The sequence below is a fragment of the Misgurnus anguillicaudatus genome, chromosome 13 (genome assembly GCF_027580225.2).
Source record: "Misgurnus anguillicaudatus chromosome 13, ASM2758022v2, whole genome shotgun sequence".
Lineage (NCBI taxonomy): Eukaryota > Metazoa > Chordata > Actinopteri > Cypriniformes > Cobitidae > Misgurnus > Misgurnus anguillicaudatus.
This window is the reverse complement of record NC_073349.2, coordinates 29781521-29801730: the sequence shown is the minus strand read 5'-3', so window position 1 is coordinate 29801730 and position 20210 is coordinate 29781521. Positions and strand designations below refer to the sequence as shown.

The 20210-nt window shown below is 37.0% G+C and overlaps 2 protein-coding genes across 2 annotated transcripts; both read left to right on the top strand.

Moving 5' to 3' along the window:
• Positions 1-4389: 4389 nt before the first annotated feature.
• Positions 4390-13072, top strand: LOC129431305 (cytochrome P450 2B4-like). The gene is made up of 9 exons (XM_073875545.1): positions 4390-4613; positions 7753-7915; positions 8755-8907; positions 9723-9883; positions 10024-10197; positions 11572-11713; positions 11971-12158; positions 12276-12417; positions 12498-13072. Exons 1-9 carry the CDS (start codon positions 4422-4424, stop codon positions 12686-12688), a joined length of 1506 nt encoding a protein of 501 aa, XP_073731646.1. The 5' UTR covers positions 4390-4421; the 3' UTR covers positions 12689-13072.
• A 2915-nt stretch (positions 13073-15987) lies between these two features.
• LOC129431306 (cytochrome P450 2B15-like) lies at positions 15988-20210 on the top strand. Its single transcript, XM_073875546.1, has 9 exons — positions 15988-16477; positions 16617-16770; positions 16930-17079; positions 18039-18202; positions 18433-18603; positions 18688-18829; positions 19021-19212; positions 19341-19478; positions 19575-20210. Exons 1-9 carry the CDS (start codon positions 16277-16279, stop codon positions 19763-19765), a joined length of 1503 nt encoding a protein of 500 aa, XP_073731647.1. The 5' UTR covers positions 15988-16276; the 3' UTR covers positions 19766-20210.

The following is a 20210-nucleotide window of genomic DNA, read 5'->3' as shown; positions in this document are numbered from 1 at the left end:
CATGTCCTGACTGCCGCAAATGCGACACAGACTTAAGGGCTGTTAAGGACTTTAGAATGTTTGAGATTGTTTGGACATAATGAATCAGTACATGATGGTGGAAAGTGTAAGCTTTGTCCTTATCAGAGTTGCGCTTTGTATGAAACACGTTGTGCTCGGCCAAGTGCCAGCGGTTACGTGTTGCCCTATTTTGGTTTTGCTGCTTATACACGCAAAATCAGTAAGGACAGCGAGCCCTTTCTACAAGACGCCCTCTTTACGCAGCACCTGTAATGGTGTGAAGCAATGACTACGACCCGGTGCACTGTCACGTGTCGAATGTTCTATCTTTGCAGCAGTGCACATATGAAGGAAAAGTGGGCTGTCTACCCCAAAGGTTTTCATGCAGCTATCGCTACATTTCATGCTGGTGCCTTGGGTGCGCAGTGGCCAGGCACAATTAATTCTCTTAAGTGAGAGAAGTGGCCAATCATTTGCATATTTTAGTGCCGTCATGGGCTGTACATGCCCTTAAGGGACTATGTGCCAAAACCACCCTCAGTGCAGTTAGAGCATAGACGGTTGCATAGTACCTTCCCATCTAGCTGATGTGAGCTGTGCCCGGTATGAGTGTTATACATTTATCTAAGCACTCAGCTCTGACATTACTGTTAGAGCAACTCTTTATGCTTCAGAGATGGGCTGTGGCATTTGTTAACGATCGCTGTGACCTGCCCAGCTCATTCTAAGAAATTTCCCTGCTCCACCTAAGCAGTCAGCTGCTGGGATCCAGCTGGGGTCACTGGATCATTAGGTGATAATGAGGGCAGCACATTACTGCCACATTGGCATAGCGGTGTTATTCTAATTCGGCAGTCGCACTATCCGACGCCTCTTCATAGTTTGTACTGGATGGCCAGTACAGCTGATGTATTAATATGGAGCCGCGTTTTCGCTTCTTCCTTGTACTTTCACGCTAGCTATCTTGGCCATCGTGCATCATATGTTAATACCAGCAAATACTCTGCGTGGATATGCTTGCTACCGCCCACATTGGGTCGGCCTAGCCATTGCTGTTGTAATGTTACAGGTTGCTTATCTGCTGTAGGGCTGCAATAAGACCTACATGCAGCCTGTGACTGTATGCATTCTGTTCTGTATAAGCTCTGGATTGAGTCCCTAGAGACTCAGGCATCCAATCTACTGTGCGTTGGCTTACACAGACTGGACGGGGATTGTGCACCGACTCAGGCATTGTGGTGCACAGACTTGAGTAAGCTTCACTGGAGCTGCTCTTCGCTGTTCTCACGGCGTGTTTGAATACATTCCCCATAGCGTCAGCGGACGCAATGTCGAGTGACCGCTCTCGAAAGGGAACGTCTCGGTTACTATCGTAACCTCGGTTCCCTGAGAGACGGGAACGAGACATTGCGTAAGCCGCCGTGTCACTGCTCAGATCAGCTCTACTGTTCGTTCAATCGAAAGAATCTGAGTATTTTGCCGCCTAAACAGGCTATATAGTAGCGGAAGTCCCGCCCCTATAAGGCTGTCATGGGCGGCATTGGCCAGAACACTGGCGTTGTTCAATAAAAGCTTCAGAAACCGGAAGAGGGAGGAGTTTCCCATAGCGTCAGCGGACGCAATGTCTCGTTCCCGTCTCTCAGGGAACCGAGGTTACGATAGTAACCGAGACGTTTTGCTCATAGTAATCAATGGACTCTATGCACGGCGGCACTTGACGTATTTCCAGTGAAATCTCTGGATGCTGGACTACTTCTGCCAGTCATAGAGCTTTATGATATTCAGGAACGTTAGCTAATTTTGTTGATGCTTGTTTACTTTACATAGAAATAACTTATAGTCCACACCTAATACCATAATGACATTTAAACGTATGCAAGTATATTTTTATAGACGGGAGAACTGAACTTCTAGCCACCACTGGTGTGTGTCATAGTGTTTACAGCATTAGACTCAAGCATGACAACTTCTACACTGCTACCCTGTATCTGCATTAACACTAGTTTTAGATAGAAATTGCACTGATAACAGTGCTATTCATCTGTTGTTGATATACTTATGAATTTTGTATAATTGTTATCATCAGTACTAGCGAAGATAACATCTGTGGTTATACAAGCAAAATGTTAGAACAGTAAAAAACGTGTATTTTGCGCATTTATGTATGCTTTATTAATAACAAATGCAAAAGACAAATAGAAAATTCATATCAATGACAAAAAGAATAACTTCAGAGAAAAATAAAACACACACACAACAAACTAAATACACGGGGTATTAAAATAAACAAACAGCACAAGAAATAAACAAACAATGGAATAGATTTCTTAAATGGACTTTACCATAGTCAATAGTTATTTTTGCGTTGTTATTTATATCCTATAAAGTTCCAAGATATAACTCAAAAATATCCAAGTAAAAATGTTTTGACAATCGACGTGAATATACCAAAAAAAGGTATTAAACGTCACATTTAATATCAGTCCTGCTGCAGTTCGTGTTGCTTTTTCCTCATATAGCAGTGAGATTTCATTTACGTCTTTTAATTTACCTGACACTTTAAGATAACATTACAAAGACATTAATCCTGAATCATAAAAACAGCACCATGTACGCTCTGCTAGTATGATGAACATATCATAATGATTACAGAGATAAGACGACTTGCAACCTTTCTCGAGTTTGCACATCTGGACAATTCTTCACACATCACAGGTTGTAAATTTGCGTAAATCCAGCAAACAACGAATACATTTAGCGATTCTGCCGTCACTCCGCTTTAAATCTCCCGTACCGGAAACTGAAGAGCAGCCTTGAGTCAAACGCGGAAGTTAAGCGTGCATAGAGTCCATTGACCAAAAAACCATGGTTACTACACTTTTACCACAATAAAACCATGGTTAATTTTCGCAAGGGATAATAAAGCACAAACAATAAAATAATTGCTAACTGCAGTAGTAAGCTTTTTTGTTTGCGTTTTTTGTAATGGCTGTTAAATAAGTATAATGTGTTATACTGGAGTTCTGGAGTAGATTGGGAAGAAATCTGATGGTTCAGTATTTTACTTGCCCAGTCTGAATTTTCACTGACATCACAAAAAATTAAAATATAAAATACAAATAAAATAGGCCTAATCTATATTTGTTGTTTCTGACATGTGTAATCCTAATAAATATGAAACCTAAGATTAAAGGTGCCATAGGATGTGTTGTCATAATATGTTAAATTGTTCTTTGACAATTACATGGAAGGTATGTTGCTTTATTAAGTGCAAAAAATATCCAGAAACGTTTTTACATGTCTATTTACAACCCTAGAATTTGTCATTTTAATTAAATGGTCTATTTTTGCCATATTTGAAAGGGTCATGAATAATAATGTTGAGCTCTGCTCTGATTGCTCTGCTCTGAGGCTCATGCCAAAAGCTCACATTAGTAAACAGACCTTATATTTTGAGCCCTTATCAGACAAAAATACATTTTGAGTAACAACTAACAACTAATCAGCTAAACGCTAGCATATGATATAGCATTTATTGGCATGTAGCGCTAACTCAGCAGCCACAACTTTGTTTTTAGCATTTTAACAAATTTGTAATTAATGGGTAATTTAATGTTTTCAAAACATGCACATTGTGTAATGGCTTCCTTTGCTGCTCTATAAACCTAGACTACTAGGAGACCATGGTGTCTGTGTGAACTGACTATTTTGTAGACATCTTTTGAAAATTAAACAATTGCGTGAGTTTGAGGAAGATAAAATTAATTAACTTTTTTAATAATTTTTTAAAAAAGGGAGTCAGAATTGTGTTTATATATACTTTTTGTTTAAAAAAAAAAGAAAAAAATATACATAATTATGAAAGGTGCCCTTTATTTCACTTGAGCCCCTGCCCCTCAAAATGTCTGTGCACGTCCCTGCAGTGAAATATATTCAAGTGAACAATTTCAGGTTCTATCATGAGATCTTGAGCAGATGAAGACAAATCAGACGTACACAACTTTTATGAAGTTTAAGGTCAAAATGAGTTTTTTTATATTTCTAGTATAAATGCATTTACACTTCCCCCCATTTTCTCTCTTTTTCAAAAAAAAATGAAGGTATTTTATAAATCTTTATGTTCTGTTTAAAAAAAAGCCCTTAAATGAAATAAGTTGTTAGAGGTGTGTTCTGTGGAGTAAACCCCTAGTTTTGGTCTATATTTATTTCTTTGTATCTATATATCTATTTTTATACCTTTTTTTTGGTATGGCATTTTGGTTTCCATGTTTTCCGTGATTTAGGCATCAATAAAAAAGCATTAAAAAATTTGAAACAAACGGGAAACAGCTGCCGCTTTTTTGCCCGCCTTGTAGCTCACGTGACCAAAAACTATAAAGCACCCCTTAGTGAGGCTTTTGGCCTGGGGAAAATCTGCCACCATGTGGACGGTTCTGAGGAATTTAGATGGAAACGCTGTAGGCCTGGCCTTGCTTCTAGGCCTGATCATTTTAGTTCTGTATGAAATCTTACGGATTAATTTCTCCAGAGCCCAAACTCCACCCGGGCCCACACCCCTGCCTTTCATGGGAACCTTACCACATGTTTGGAAGAACACAGTGGAGTTAAAACTGGTGAGTTTGCTGTGTTGTAATATTTGGTTGTTTGTTTCCACGTACTATATTGTGAAAAAGTGCACACATTAGGGCTGTAACGATTAATTGTGCAAATGTGCGTTTTCTCAATGAATGAATTTAATGAATAGACCCTTTTACTGTTTGTATACAATGATGACGTGGCAGCGTATTCTACAAAAAAGTTTGAAATGCTTGTCCCTTGCAGAACCGTTAATCATTTAATTTGACTCAATAATCCCATAATGATATATATTTAATAAATATAGACTGTCCTTAAAATGATGAGAGAGTTCATTTAATTTAGTTTTTTCCCTATTTTTAAACTTTTTTTTTTAATGTCTGGTCCTGAAAATTGCCCTGTCCTTTTGATCATACATGGAAGTTGACCTGTGTACTTATTATTTAAAACCATGTTTTTTATAAAACAAATCTAATTTACATGTACCTTTAACCCTGTATGAATTTACTACAACACTGAAATGGTAAAAATACACTATTAATATGAATAATATCAAATAAACATTTGTCCCCCAAATTTATGTCACTGGTGTTACCCTACCCAAAGCACTTTTATTTTGAAACAATGCATCAGCTCGTTGAAGTTTCTCTTGGGTCAAGAGGTCAGTGAAAAAAGTGCAGTGGAGGAACGCAAAAGGTTTGTGAGATGTCTTACCTTATTTGTCTAAAATATCATGATATATCTAAGAATTGAAGATTTTTTGGATGTAATTAGTGTTACTCTTTTTATAGCTGGGAGTGTTAAGATCTTTATCTAAAAATGCATTATACTGAATAAGTATGTGATCTGATGAAATGGCACATGGCTAATAGCAGCCATTTTGTTAAAATATTTTTTTTTCTGTAAGTTGTCATTGGTGTTACCATCATACCGTCATTAGTTTTACTTCTCTATTGAGTACTTCATAAGTACTATTCCTTTAACTGACCAACATAAAAACAAAACAAGATGGAACATTTTATGAGAGTTTTTAAGTTTTATCATATTCATTATCTATTATTATATTCTAATTTTGTCATTGGTGTTACATTGCGTCATTGGTGTTAAACCAAGTTTTGGTGTTATGAATGTGTTTTTTTGTACTTTCTAGTAATATTTTGTTGTTGATATGGGCTGTAAGACATTGTTGATATTTCAGTCCTTGGATCAAAGCCTTTTTGGTTGAATATTTTAGTTTTTGTTGGTTTTAAAGAAAAGTCAAACTGAGAATCAAGAAGAAGAATTTAATTAAACAAATATTAATAATCAATATTTTTCTTGCTGTTATCTTTTTTGCCTTTTTTCCTCTACTCAACCTTTAACTAAATACACAAGCTGTAATGAGAAAAAATATTTTGTATTAACATTAATGTTGTTTAAATCACAGGTAACACCAATGACAAATAAATGTTAAATGTTAAAATGTATTAAAAGTTAAAAATAAATTAAGCTCCCCGTTTTGCGGATTCAAATCATTTGACAAGTTAATTAATACTATTAAAGAAGTTTTGGGTATGTTGAAAGAAGTTCATTTAAGCAAAGTTCTATCACCCGAATTCCACCTTTTCTGTAGAATGACCCATATACGTATATACGTATATTATATTTGTGCAACCAAACGCAACCAGACATTTTGATGCTGGGAAATTTTTTAATAAACTTTCTGAGTTGCTAACACGTTAGAACCAATGGGGAATAACACTACTTCTGTTGCCTAAATGTGGCGCAGGCTATTTGATCACGTGAGTTGTAAAAGGGTCTATTACGGTGAAATGCCGCCACATCCAAAAGCCAGAGGGCGCTCTCATGCAGAAACTCAAATTGTGCCACAGAAGTAGCAGCATGACAAACGCTATTCCAGGATATGTTCCGTTCTTCAGATTGTTTCAGGTATTTTCATCATGATAAAGAATATTTTGAATGATTTTGTTTAACGAGTGTTGCTTTTTTAAATGCACGTTATAAACAACTCAGACTCATAATGTTTTAGATTGATAAGGACTTCTTACTGACCAAAATGCCATAGTACACGCACAAGTTGCGCATGAAACACAGAATCGCAGCCTTGCGATTCAGAATCAATTTTATACGGGCATTTTTAATGGGACAAGTGATTTATCGTTACAGCCCTAGCATGCATACATTAAAACGTGTGCAGTAGGAGCCAGAGGCGTGTCCCACATTTAATGTGCTACTTTAACTCGCTCCAATAATTCACTTTCTATTAATCAACATGTTTGTCGACGTGCGGCAGCAACGCAGCAAATTGTTAAAAATAATTAATAATAGAATTTAAATATGATTTTAGGCTGGAAGAGTGTTTTGTCTTTTTTTGTGGACAATCAAGTTTGTGCTAATCTAATATATATTAACCTTCCTTTTTGCACTGTTTTTACAAAAATAAAAACAACAACGATCTTTGATTATTAAATTCACTCTGTTCGACTGCACTGGAGCCTTGAACTTGAAAACGCGATGCGCATCACGCTTCACACCCACCGACAGTGCGTGCACACAGAGCTTAAAATGAGTTCGCGTTTGCGTCTTTTTGGCTTAAATGGATAATTTAAGTGTTAATACTCAGTTTTATGTCAAATAACCTGTAGGCTAGCCTAACTTTTGATGTCATTAAAGTTAATTATAAATAACAAAAGAAGAAAAAAAGAACTCTCTGCTCCTGACGAACTTCTGCAACTTTGTAAAAAATATTAGTTTACTATTAAATAAATGACCTTTTGCCAAAAATCGTTTGTGTTGAGCTGCTATTTGAAGTAAGTTAGGTTTATCATGAAGTTTAGATTTCCTGAACAACTTGTACGAAAGTAATTGCAGTTAACATGATGTCTTTTACTTTATAAACTGACAGTAAACCAGATGTGATGTGAGAAATAGAACCGTTTTACATTATGTTTACATTTGTGCTAGTAATGCATGCAGAGATATCTCTAATATCTAATGAGGGGTAATGTGAAGTAATCCGCAATCATGAGGTTCATTCATGTTTTTTTGATACAGGGTTACACATAATTTTCTTTAATCGTCAATGGACCCTCTAAAGTAGCCTGCCATCCCCTGGCGACCCCATTTATAAAATTCTAGTTCCACCACGTTACATGTGACTCAATGAGTTATGTCAAGCAGATGCCAAAGTATGGAGAGCTGACCACTGTGTACATCGGAAGAAAGCCAGCAATAATTTTGAATACAGTCCAGATCACCCAGGAAGCCCTGGTTCAAAATGCTGCATCTTTTTCTGGAAGATCAACTGTGCCGGTTCTACATTGGGTAACTGATGGATATGGTGAATAGCATTTTGTTCTCTATGTGTATTTGACATCTTTAGCTGCTGTGATTTTGTATTATTGATAATTACAGAGTTTAGATTCAATACAAAGCCAATTACAGACCATTGGGAAAAACATCATTTTACAAAGAATCAACTGGGCTCCGTTCTTCGTATGAGATCAAATGACACATCAGAGATATTCAGATCTCGCTGATTATGAGCTCACTTATTCGGTTCGTTGAACATCCCTGCTGTTGATGATTAGTATGGCAGGATTGAATAATCTGAGATCGAAAGGCAATACATATCGATAGTAGAAATGCTGATCAGCAATGATGTGATTGGCCGGTTGTTATAATGGCCCATAACACGCCCATTTTTAACCCCTGCAGTGCGCAAGCTATTGATTGAAGTTTATTGTAAACTTTTTATCACCCTGAATTTGTAAACCCAACTAAATCTCTTTTTGTACATCAAATCATACTACATAATGTAAAATGTTCTGTGAAAAATAATCTTTATCTTTTTAATATTCATGTCAAAGATTGAAATCATGATTGTTATCAAACTTGATGCTCCTAAAGTGCTTTAAAGGGATAGTTCACCCAAAAATGAAAATGTCAATGACTCACCCACATGTCGTTCCAAACTCGTAAGACTTTTGTTCATCTTGGGAACACAGTTTAAGGTGTGTTATATTTAGTCCGAGAGCTCGTTGACCCTTTATTGACAATCTACGTACGGTATACTGTCAATGTCCAGAAAGGTGCTAAAACATCATCAAAGTAGTCCATGTGACATCAGTGGGTATTTTAGGTCATTTGTTTTCTTTACACCTAATGTTGTCATTATAGGTATAATTATGGCACAGTTTGGTCACTCCTGGAGACAGCAGAGAAGATTTGCTCTCCACACACTCAAGAATTTCGGCCTGGGGAAGAAAACTGTGGAGGAGCGTGTGTTAGAAGAAGGACAATACCTGATTGCTGAAATGTGCAAAGCAAAAGGTTTCTGAGGATTTCAGTCTGTCTTTGAATTTGTTTCTCATTGTTTAGGTAGGCTTCTTAAAAATAAAGTTGCTACACGCAAATAATGGGTTAAACAATCTTTGTAGGGTACGTAAAACAAACCCATATTTACGTAAAACAACCCAATATTTGCATCGTTTAAACCCAGAAATGTGTTCTGTCCAATAGTTACCCAGCCCTGGGTTAAAAACAACCCAATATTTTTTTAGCACATATAGTCTGGAAAATACGGTAATAAAAAATTCCGTAAAATATAGTATTCAATATTTAGTATATCTTTTAGGGTCAGCTAAGCCTGGCTCTCCCAAGGACTTTTTTCATATGGGGTTTTCTCCTAGTAGTTTTTTAATCCCTTGGAGTCAGCTTAACATTAGCTTAATTTAGGGGGCATGTACACCAAAGCGTTTAAACTCAGCTGAAAATGGCAAGCGGATGCCGACTGTGGGGCCTTGCAAGCGTTTTTACAGCCAAGCACTTTAGTCGCTACTTATGCTTTGTTTATCAGTCGTTGAACGATGCAGCGGTTGGTTGTGATATTTGTGACAATTGTGAAAGTGCTATATAAATAAGTTTTAGACCAAAAGTATAATTTAAGTGATTTTGTGCATAAAACAAGCCAAAAAAAAAAAAAAAACTGCCAATGGGGTAAGCAAATTGTTCTTGAATTTTTCTTGAATTTAGTGTTTAAGAAAAATGTTCAAGATTTTTTTGCTTACCCCATTGGCAGATACACTGCATTTTTTTGCAGTGTATAAAAAATTTTTGCGAGACTTAACACATTGTCTTTGTTGAAGGAACTGCATTTGACCCCCAACATGCCATACAGAATGCAGTTTCTAACATAATCTGTTCCATCGTGTTTGGAGATCGCTTTGAATACGATGACAAACATTTTGCATACCTTCTAAAAATCCTCAACGAAACTTTCATTCTGGCAGGGTCATTCATTGGACAGGTACGAACCAAATGTAATAAATTAAGTGGAAAGTAAAAACTTTGGATTCAAAATCTGGATTTTTTTCTAGTCAACTCTTTATGGTAGATTGCAGATAGAATGCAAGTGAACTCTAACATCATACAGTTGATCTTTTTCAGGTGTTTAACTTGCTTCCCTTCATCAAGCACTTCCCTGGGCCGCACCAGAAAATATACCAGAATTTTGAAGAGTTCAAAAGTTTTATTAGGGAAGCTGTTGAAGAACACAGAAAAACTCTAGACCCAGACAACCCACGGGACTTTATCGACGCCTACCTGCTGGAGATGGAGAAAGTGAGACATCACCGTAATAATCTAGTAACTGTGTAGTATTTGATTTTAAAGTTCAGTGCTCTTGAATTGCAGCTAGGGTGCAAAGGGGTGGGATCTTTCCAGTGCATTTCTGGGATCTTTCCAGTGCATTTCTGGGATCTTTCCAGTGCATTTCTGGGATCTTTCCAGTGCATTTCTGGGATCTTTCCAGTGCATTTCTGGGATCTTTCCAGTGCATTTCTGGGATCTTTCCAGTGCATTTCTGGGATCTTTCCAGTGCATTTCTGGGATCTTTCCAGTGCAACTTTACAGTGCATTTCTGGGAACTTTACAGTGCATTTCTGGGAACTTTACAGTGCATTTCTGGGAACTTTACAGTGCATTTCTGGGAACTTTACAGTGCATTTCTGGGAACTTTACAGTGCATTTCTGGGAACTTTACAGTGCATTTCTGGGAACTTTATTTTATGGGAATTTGTGGGAATTATTTTGAAATTTAGGAAAATCTATATAAACTATATCATATAGAAACATAAGCATTTTGTTTTAGTCATAAGCAGACATGCATGCAATGTAATACAAATTTTACAAATGATGTTTGGGGAAATAAGAGCCCAAACTTTAGAAATCTTTTATAACAATACACACGACTGTTCAATTTTAAATAAATTGTTCTTTGTTTGAATAAATCTGTTCTTTTACCTTATCAAAGAATCCCGATAGTTCCGCTCATCAAGCCTGTTTTTTTTATCAAAATTCTTCAGAATAATGGATTTTAAAAACATTTAAATGTTTTTTTTCAGTCAGTGTGTATTTGTTTTTACAATCGTATAATGTTGTTGCACAGTAGCCTACACACAGCACAAAGAAGTTTATGAATTAAAGTGAATGCATGCAAAGATGGACATTTTTACATAATTTTGTGTGCAGGATTCAAGAAATGGTCTGTGCATGTTATGGAAGAATGCAGGTACATGCAGGGGTGTGGCCTCAGTGGCCCTTCAGTAAGCAGTGTACTCTGTGCATGTGAGGAATTTGCTGGGTAGACATTCAACTGAAATTTGCATTAAATCTTGTTTTAAAAAAAACATTATGCTGCAAAGTTTTTACTACATTTAAGTTCCCTGTTATAGGCAACTCTGCAATTTTTTCCAAATTCCCAGTTTATTCCCATTAATTACCATATTCCCGTTAATTTTCATGGAAAGTTTCCAGCTTTGAAAATTCCTGGAATTTTGCACCCCTTGCAACCTACCTCATTCCTACTTGGTCACACAGACCTGAACCAAGTTACATTTGTCTTCAAGACTACTTGGAAATATGAACGCAACTAGCTTCCTTTTGACTTGTAAATTCTTGGAGAAATTGACATGCATTTTATTTCCTTTGGGGCAGCAAAAGTTGAATGAGGAGTCCACGTTTCATGAGATGAATTTGGTTATGACTGTGAATGATCTGTTCTTAGCTGGAACCGACACCACGGCGACCACTATCAGATGGGGTCTTATCTATCTGAGTCAAAACCCTGATGTACAAGGTAGAACGTTTGTCATAATCATGCTTTAGATATACTGATTTGTAACGTTGTCTTCACCTGTACCATGTCTTTTTAGGGAATTGTGTGAAATTGTTTGAATGTCTACGATCTTTTTATGCAATGAAATGAATAGCGCTGGACATTGTTGAACACCACAAAAGTGGCTTGGCTAATAGACATGTGGAGGATTTTAAAACCAAAGGGTATATTTGTGTTGTGTTGGACATACTGGTTTTCCCACCCCTGTGTTTTACCAGAGCGATGTCATAAGGAGATTGTTCAGGTGTTGGGTTATGATCGTCTGCCCTGCATGGATGACCGTGACAAACTACCATACACATACGCCACTCTTCATGAGATTCAGCGCTGTGCCAACATTGTTCCTCTTGGTGGAGTTCACGAAACCACTCAACCCTCAAAACTACGCGGATATGACATTCCCAAGGTAATAAACGCTCAGATAGAGGAATGGATGAGTGACTTATTTTCTTGGTTGAAAGCTGTCTCAAAAGCTGGCATTAACCTAAATATAATGGTTTTCTAACAAACTTTTTCTTTCTAGGGAACTCGAATAATGGCAAATTTGGCGGCAATTTTAAGTGATAAAGATCACTGGAAACATCCAGAAACTTTTAATCCAGAGAATTTCTTAGATGATAACAGATATTTCTGCAAACCAGAGTCTTTTCTGCCTTTCTCCTTGGGTGAGTCACCGATCTTTTTGTGGCTTATTAAGAGCCAAAGCTGTATGCTTGATGTTTTGTTTAATCTTCTTCATCTTCAGGTCCAAGAGTTTGTCCTGGTGAGACCCTAGCAAAGACCGAGCTCTTCCTCTTTTTCACTTGCCTTCTGCAACAGCTTAATTTCTTATGGCCACCAGATGCACAGAGCCAACAAATGGATGTGTTTTTAAGTATGATTCGCTCACCGCAGCCGTTCAGCATCATCTGCCATCGCAGAGGTGCCAATGAGTGAGCAACTATAATTATTAAAAAAACATCTTAAAGGCTCCTGAAGTTCTCCTAGATATAACTCAAATCTCTTGTGAGATCTGTTGTCATACACTGATGAAGTTGCAAAATGTCTTTGTAAAACATTAGACATCGTTGTTAAGCTATACAAGATCTTGAAGTGCAAGATACATCAGCTGTTTGTTGAACTGTACATTTTTTTTCTTGCCATTCTGTAGTACCAACACTGAAGCATGAATGATGTAATTTCTGCTTGTTGTACTTCAAACAATCCTTTACAGGTCTGAAAGTGATGCTATTTGTAAGGCAAAGTGAGTACTGGGATGACTTTATAACACCCTGATGGGTGTTGGCATCTGTAAAGTGTATTAAAAAAGTTTTGCATTCACCCTTCTGCATTGTTCAAATTCGCTACCCTTTCGCATTATTCAGGATGAAAACATTTGCTAAGTTAAATGGCTGTACAAATGTATCTCATGCATATATATATATATATATAATATATTTTTTAGGTTTTTTGTATAAATCTGTTAATCAACCTCAGTACTGATCAAATCTACAAAATCTTTACAAAAATTCCAGAATTTTTAATTGCCATGTTCATAAATTGTCACAGATTTTAGAGAAAAAAGGCACACAAAATGACTCCTTTTAAATGTGATTGTGGACTGGATAAAAACATTGGCTTTGCAGTCGGGCTTCGCCGAAGACTGCGTCAAGGGTTCAAAGGGGGCCCTGATGAGCACACTTCGGAGCGTAAAAATGATAGATGGGACACTCTACAGACTCATAGTCTATGCAAGCACGCGCAATTTAAGGCCATGAGACCCAAAGTCCACATGAAGTGCGTCATTTGGGAGAATGCATGATTATGGCCCTGTCCCAAATGGCGCATCTCATGTAGCCTTTCGGTCTCTTGGCCTTAAATTGCGCGTGCTCGCTTAGTCTGCGAGTCCGTGGGGTGTCCCATCTGTCATTAACCCTTTAGTAAGCATGTGCAAAAACAAAGCTTAATTTCTGGCTTTACATTGAGTTATATGGATTATGTGTGTGTGGAAAAAACAGCCACAAACAGGAAAATATAAAAAAATATATATTCATCTGATAATCCCGAACAACATGAAAGGTTATTTATAGGTATATTGTTAAGTTTTTGAAAAATTTCAAAGCATTTCCCAAAATTTGTCAATATAAGATTTATCACCAAAATTCATTCCATTTCCTAAAACTGAGAAAGTTGTGCCAAACTCAGAAAACCCCCATAGGGGATGAAAACATCACCAACAATACATAAAGGTTAATGTACAGTATTTAAACCTCATGTATCTCATACCAAAATAAAAAGATAGTTGATAGATTTTGTCATTTTTGCAAGTAATTGTTAAAATATATGACACACTATTGTGTATTGTACATTGTCCTATTCAAGTCACACAGGATGATAGACTTTGTCTTTGTTGAAGGAACAGCATTTGACCCAGAGCACGCCTTATACAATGCAGTTTCCAATATAATCTGTTCCATCATGTTTAGAGATCATTTTGAATATGATGAATAATGCTTGAGTAACTTTTTGAAAATCCTCAGTGACCACGTTAACACCCACCCTCACAATTATAATGGGATTTTGGCAATACTTTACCTCATGTAAACAAAATACTTCGATAAAATAATGCGCATGTTAGTGTTCAAAATCAACACAGATTGACACAAAAATGTAAAGTTTACTATTATTTTTTCCTGTCATCCTATTCATTTAATCTCCGGATAAAGCGATAAAAGCAAAACACTTACCAGGACTTGCAAAAATACCTAATCCAGTCAAAGTGATATGTATAAATATTCTGCAGTGTTTATATTGTGTGGGGGAGGTCCATCTATGCAGACAGTGACAATTACCCACCCACAGGCATGCATCTGTTAAAATCATCTATTTAATCGGACTTTTCCATGTTTAAGTGCTATAATTGGGTCCCCAGTGCTTCTATCAACCGAGAAAATGTGAAAAAGATCAACCCAGTAATTTTGTTTTGGTAAACCATTCTCTGCAAGCTTGTGAAAAAATAGCTCTGAAATTTGGCTCCCCTTGTGATGTCAGAAGGGGATCTTATTATATTACAGCCAATTGTCAATTTTAACATGTTATAATAAATTATTTATGGTATTTTGACATATATACCTCACATATATACTCTGGGGACACGAAATATTTATTTTACATCTTAACAAAGCCTTGTGAAATGTCCTATTTAATGCTCTTGTATTTGCTGTGCTGTGCTGATATATTGTCTTCATATTTCAGGAGAATCTTGTGTACGTGTGTTTAATATTTTTACCCTCTCTCAGGTGTCCTTGTTTGCAGTGGTTTAGGCATTTTTGTTTGGGCCATGGTTTTTGTTTTATTTTTTTTCTGAATCCTCTGTATGCACAATAGTTAAACCAAGTTTTCTGTTTAGGATTTGGATATGAGCAAAAGGAATAGTGACCTTGTCTTGGCAAATAAACCATGTGGTAGGTTGTGTAGATGTCTTTTTTTCTGCTTTTTGTTTTACTTAATGTTAGCATTTTTGCCACTTTTTGTAATTGTCTCAGTAATGACAAAAATTTATAGAAAAAGAGAGAAAAATCAGAGAAATATGCTTATCTCTTCCTTTAATATTCCTTTTTTGAGAGATCACGCTTGGCTGAAAATGTGTCACTGAACGCTGTCATTCTTTACCTTTGGCATACCTTAGGTTTCACCTTTACACACCATTACAGGTCATGTGACAAACAAAAAGATTAGAGCAAGGGTCTCCAACCTTTGTGTGAGCAAAGGCTACCACAATGGAAAAACAATCTGGAGGTCTACTTTTTTGATATAGTTTTGATTTTATTTTACTCGATGATATGTTTAATAATTGTTTAATAAAATGTTAACATGCATAAAAGAAGCCAATGTAATATAAAAAAATGTAATAAATAAGTATTAAAAACTATTATTAGAATGTGCTTTGGCGGGCAACTCATAGACTCTGTGCTGGCAATCTGGTGCCCATGGGCACCATGTTGAAGACCACTGGGTTAGAGAGTAGTATTGTTTGTTTGTTAGTGTAATGAGGTGAGACAGTCAATCATTTATTCACTAAAGTCATCAGCATTGAATCCCTGCAGATTTCAGTACTCAAAACCTTTCTGAACGTTTAACGATTTCCTCTGGAAAAAGTTTTCCTGAACCTAAAAGTGCCTGCATTGTCTTAAACCTCTGACTTTGATGTTCATAGGTCATCATGATTATACATTACAATTATTTATGTTTTATTGATGTACATTCTAAAAATGGCTGGGTTATGTTTAACCTATAATGGGTAAATATTGGACAGAAAACATGCTGGGTTAAAAATGACCCAATGTTGGGTTGTCATGGGTTATAATAACCCAGCAGTTGAGATAAAACAATCTTGCTTACAGATTCATAATTCATAAAATTTAAGTCCAAGAAAGATTTAACACAACAGGGTGAGTTTGACAATGTCATTGTCTCCACCCTCTTCTTCTGAAGCTTATAAAGTAAACACAGAGGTCATGTAGAGTTTGCATTCAGTTTGCAGTAATGGGGACCGCTGCAATGATTTTCGACCTGAACTCTGTGATCCTGGCTTTGGTTCTGGGTTTTCTCCTTCTGGTTCTGTTTGAGGTGATGAGGATTTATTTCACCAAAGGCCAAAATCCACCTGGACCCACACCTTTCCCTTTTGTGGGAACTGTACCATATTTTATCAAGGATCCAATGGGATCTATCAGATCAATGAGTATTTAAAGTCTCCCTAGCCTTTTTTATTCTACTTCTAAAATTGTGAAGATCTTAATGTTAAACATCTTAAAGTCTTAACAATGAAATCAACGTGAATCCATTGTTAGTTGAACTTTGATTATTTTAAACTCAGATGAGTCAGTATGGAGAATTGTCTACTATTTACTTGGGAAGAAAACCAGCGATAGTCTTAAATACACTGCAGATCAACAAGGAAGCTCTGGTGCAAGAAGGTTCATCTTTTTCTGGAAGACCAGTTATACCTGTTATACAATGGATAACTAAAGGACTCGGTCAGTAAAACTTTTTTTGGACATGTAGATATCATGCTGTTACGATCTAAATTGAAAGCAATCAAGAAGTGACATCTAGAAAAATGTACTAGTGGCACTTGGAGGAACATCAAATGAACATCTACACCACACTAGCTGATTTTTTTCTGTCTTTCTAAGGTATTTTAATGGCGAATGGTCACTCATGGAAACAGCAGAGAAGGTTTGCTCTCCACACGCTCAGAAACTTCGGCCTGGGAAAGAAATCTGTGGAAGAACGAGTGTTAGATGAAGCCGGATACCTGGTTGATGAGATGCTCAAAGATGAAGGTTGGAGATGTTCCTCCTCTAATCAGACTTATCACTAAATGTCATGGGTGTAAACATGTCTACGTTTGTTTTCGAAAGCCATTCAGCATTTTACAGATTTTTGTTGTGTTTTATACATTATGTAAGGAGTGGTTGACGACGGGCCATTGAATTATAAGAAAATAATGCACATCCAAGGAAAATAATGCACACCGGAGTCAATTATTCCTCTTATACCACGGTAACCACAAACATTGCTCTGGTGCTATTTTTAAGACATTTAACAAGTTAGGTGTGCGGTTATCAAAAGTTAATCAACAGCAGAATACAGCATTCAACAGACCTGTGGTATAAATATATTTATGCCACGGGTCGGTTGAATGCTTTATTTTGTTAGGCTGAGAATTGTTCTATGGCTGTTGATTGTTTTTCGATAATCGCACACCTGACCTGTCAAATGTCTTGGGGATAGGCATCAGAGCAATGTTTGTAGTAAACGTGGTGTGGGCGGAATAATTGACTGTGGTCCTTTGAATTGTTTGAAAATAATGCACACCCATGGTGTAACAGCATTTCGCTTTGCATCGTGCCGCATTACCACCTTGGGTGTGCATTATTTTCATGTAGTTCAACGGCCCGTCGTCAATTATTCCTTACTTATACCACGGGTCTGTTGAAGGGTGTATTCTGATTGGCTGAGAAATGTTCCATTTGTGTTGAATATTTTTCGATAACCGCACACCTGACCTGTCAAATGTCTTAAAAATAGGCACCAGAGCAATGTTTGTGGTAACCGTGGTATAAGCCGAATAATTGACTCCAGTCCATTGAATCATTTGAAAATAATGCATTACCCCCTTGGATGTGCATTATTTTCTTGTAATTCGATGGCTCGTCGTCAATTATTCCTTACATATATATGGTGTATTGTACATAGTCCTATTCATATCACACACTGATGGACTTTGTCTTTGTTGAAGGAACGGCATTTAACCCAGAGCACGCCTTATACAACGCAGTTTCCAATATAATCTGTTCCATCATATTCGGAGATCACTTTGAATACGATAACAAACGCTTCGCATACCTTCTGAAAATCCTCAATGAGAACTTTACGCTGTCAGGGTCTGCTGTTGGACAGATAATTTCTAATCATTGGGTTGTAGATTGTGATGTCATTTCGTTATTTTTGATGTTTCATATTCTGTTCCAATGTAAAACCCTGGAATTGTGAAAAAAAATATTTCAAGAAACTAGTTAAAGTGAGTCATTAGAAATTAAATAATTCTGGCTCATAATTTTTGTTTCATGAATGGCTTTTTTGTTGTACTTGGAATGTCCAAACACTGAGAATCATATCTACTGTTTTAGATATTCAACTTGGTTCCTTTCATCAAACACTTCCCTGGACCTCACCAGAAGATCAATCAGAACGCCACTGAGTTACTGGATTTCATCCGCGAGGAAGTTAAAGAACACAGACAAATTTTGGATCCAGAAAGCCCACGAGACTTCACTGATGCCTACCTGTTAGAGATTGAGAAAGTGAGAGACTCTCAAATCTGACCTGTCATGAAACTCTTTCCTTAATCAACATACATTTTTAACAGTTTTTTTAACCTGGTTCAGCAAAAGTCACACGAGGACTCAACGTTTTATGAGGAGAACATGGTTAGGTCAGCAGCCGATCTTTTCGTGGCAGGAACCGACACGACTTCCACCACCATTAGATGGGGACTCATCTTCTTTATGGAAAACCCAGATGTACAAGGTGATAAACAAGTGTTCTGAACTTCTTATGTGCAAAACAACAGGTTTAAATCTGCACCAGACGAATTAAAAGAAGTAACATGAGGTTTACATGAAACAGATGATCTGTTTAGATGTTCAGTGTCTGACTTTACCTGCAGTTTAACTTATCAGTTTTTGTCAATCTAGCTCATGTAATATGTTTTGTTGCAGAGCGATGTCATAAGGAGATTGTTCAGATGTTGGGTTATGATCGTCTGCCCAGCATGGATGACCGTGACAAACTTCCATACACATACGCCACTGTTCATGAGATTCAACGTTTTGCCAACATTGGTCCTCTCGGAGTAGTTCATGCAACCACACAGCCAACCAAACTAAGAGGATATGACATTCCCAAGGGAATGAATGAATGAAATATGCTGGGATGATAGAAGTTTGTGCAGTGAATCGTTTGGGCTGAAATGTGACCTGGATTTTGTAGGATTCCTTCACAGATCTTTATATTCAGATCGACTCTCTTTTATAGGGAACTGTAATCATGACAAATGCAGCAGCAATTATGAGTGATAAGGAGAACTGGAAATTTCCGAAAACTTTCAATCCAGAGAATTTCTTAGATGAGAACGGACATTTCCAGAAATCTGAGGCGTTCATTCCTTTCTCAATGGGTGAGTTGATCACTTGTGATTATGAAGAGTCAACAGATTTGACTGTAAGCAGAATTTCCTAAACTGATTTTTATTGTGTTTGTGTTCGTTATTTAGGTCCGAGAGTTTGTCTTGGAGAGACCCTGGCAAGGACGGAGCTTTTCCTTTACATTGTGTGTCTTCTACAGCGGATTCATTTCTCCTGGCCACCGAACACACAGCGTCCAGATATGGATGGTATCCTGGGTCTGGTGAGATACCCTCACCCCTACAAAACCATTTGCCGTAGCAGAGATACCAAAGACTGACCGTCAGTGGCCCGACCCAACACGCCAACAGACAGAAAGAACACTGAAATCTTATAGGTGTTTTTTAGTCTTTTGTGATGGTATCATCACAGCCTATGTGTTTTGTCAGATCATTATGTCTGGATTATGACTTTTAGGCCACATTTACATGGCATGTTTAAAGTGACTCAATTCAGATTTTTTTCTTATGTGGCACAGATTAGATATGACCCACAGACGTGTATATTCTGATATTTTTAGATAGATTTCAGGCTTCATTTATATGTGCACATATATTGGATATGAATTGGATACATGCATTCCCGTCTGCAATGTATGCGGACAGATCGGATATTTCCATCTCAAAACGTGTCCAATGTGTTTCTGTGCATCCAGCCTGTTTGCATTGGTTTTGGCCTAACCCTGTTTCTTGGTGTATTAAAATAAATTGTTTGAATCTGCTGTA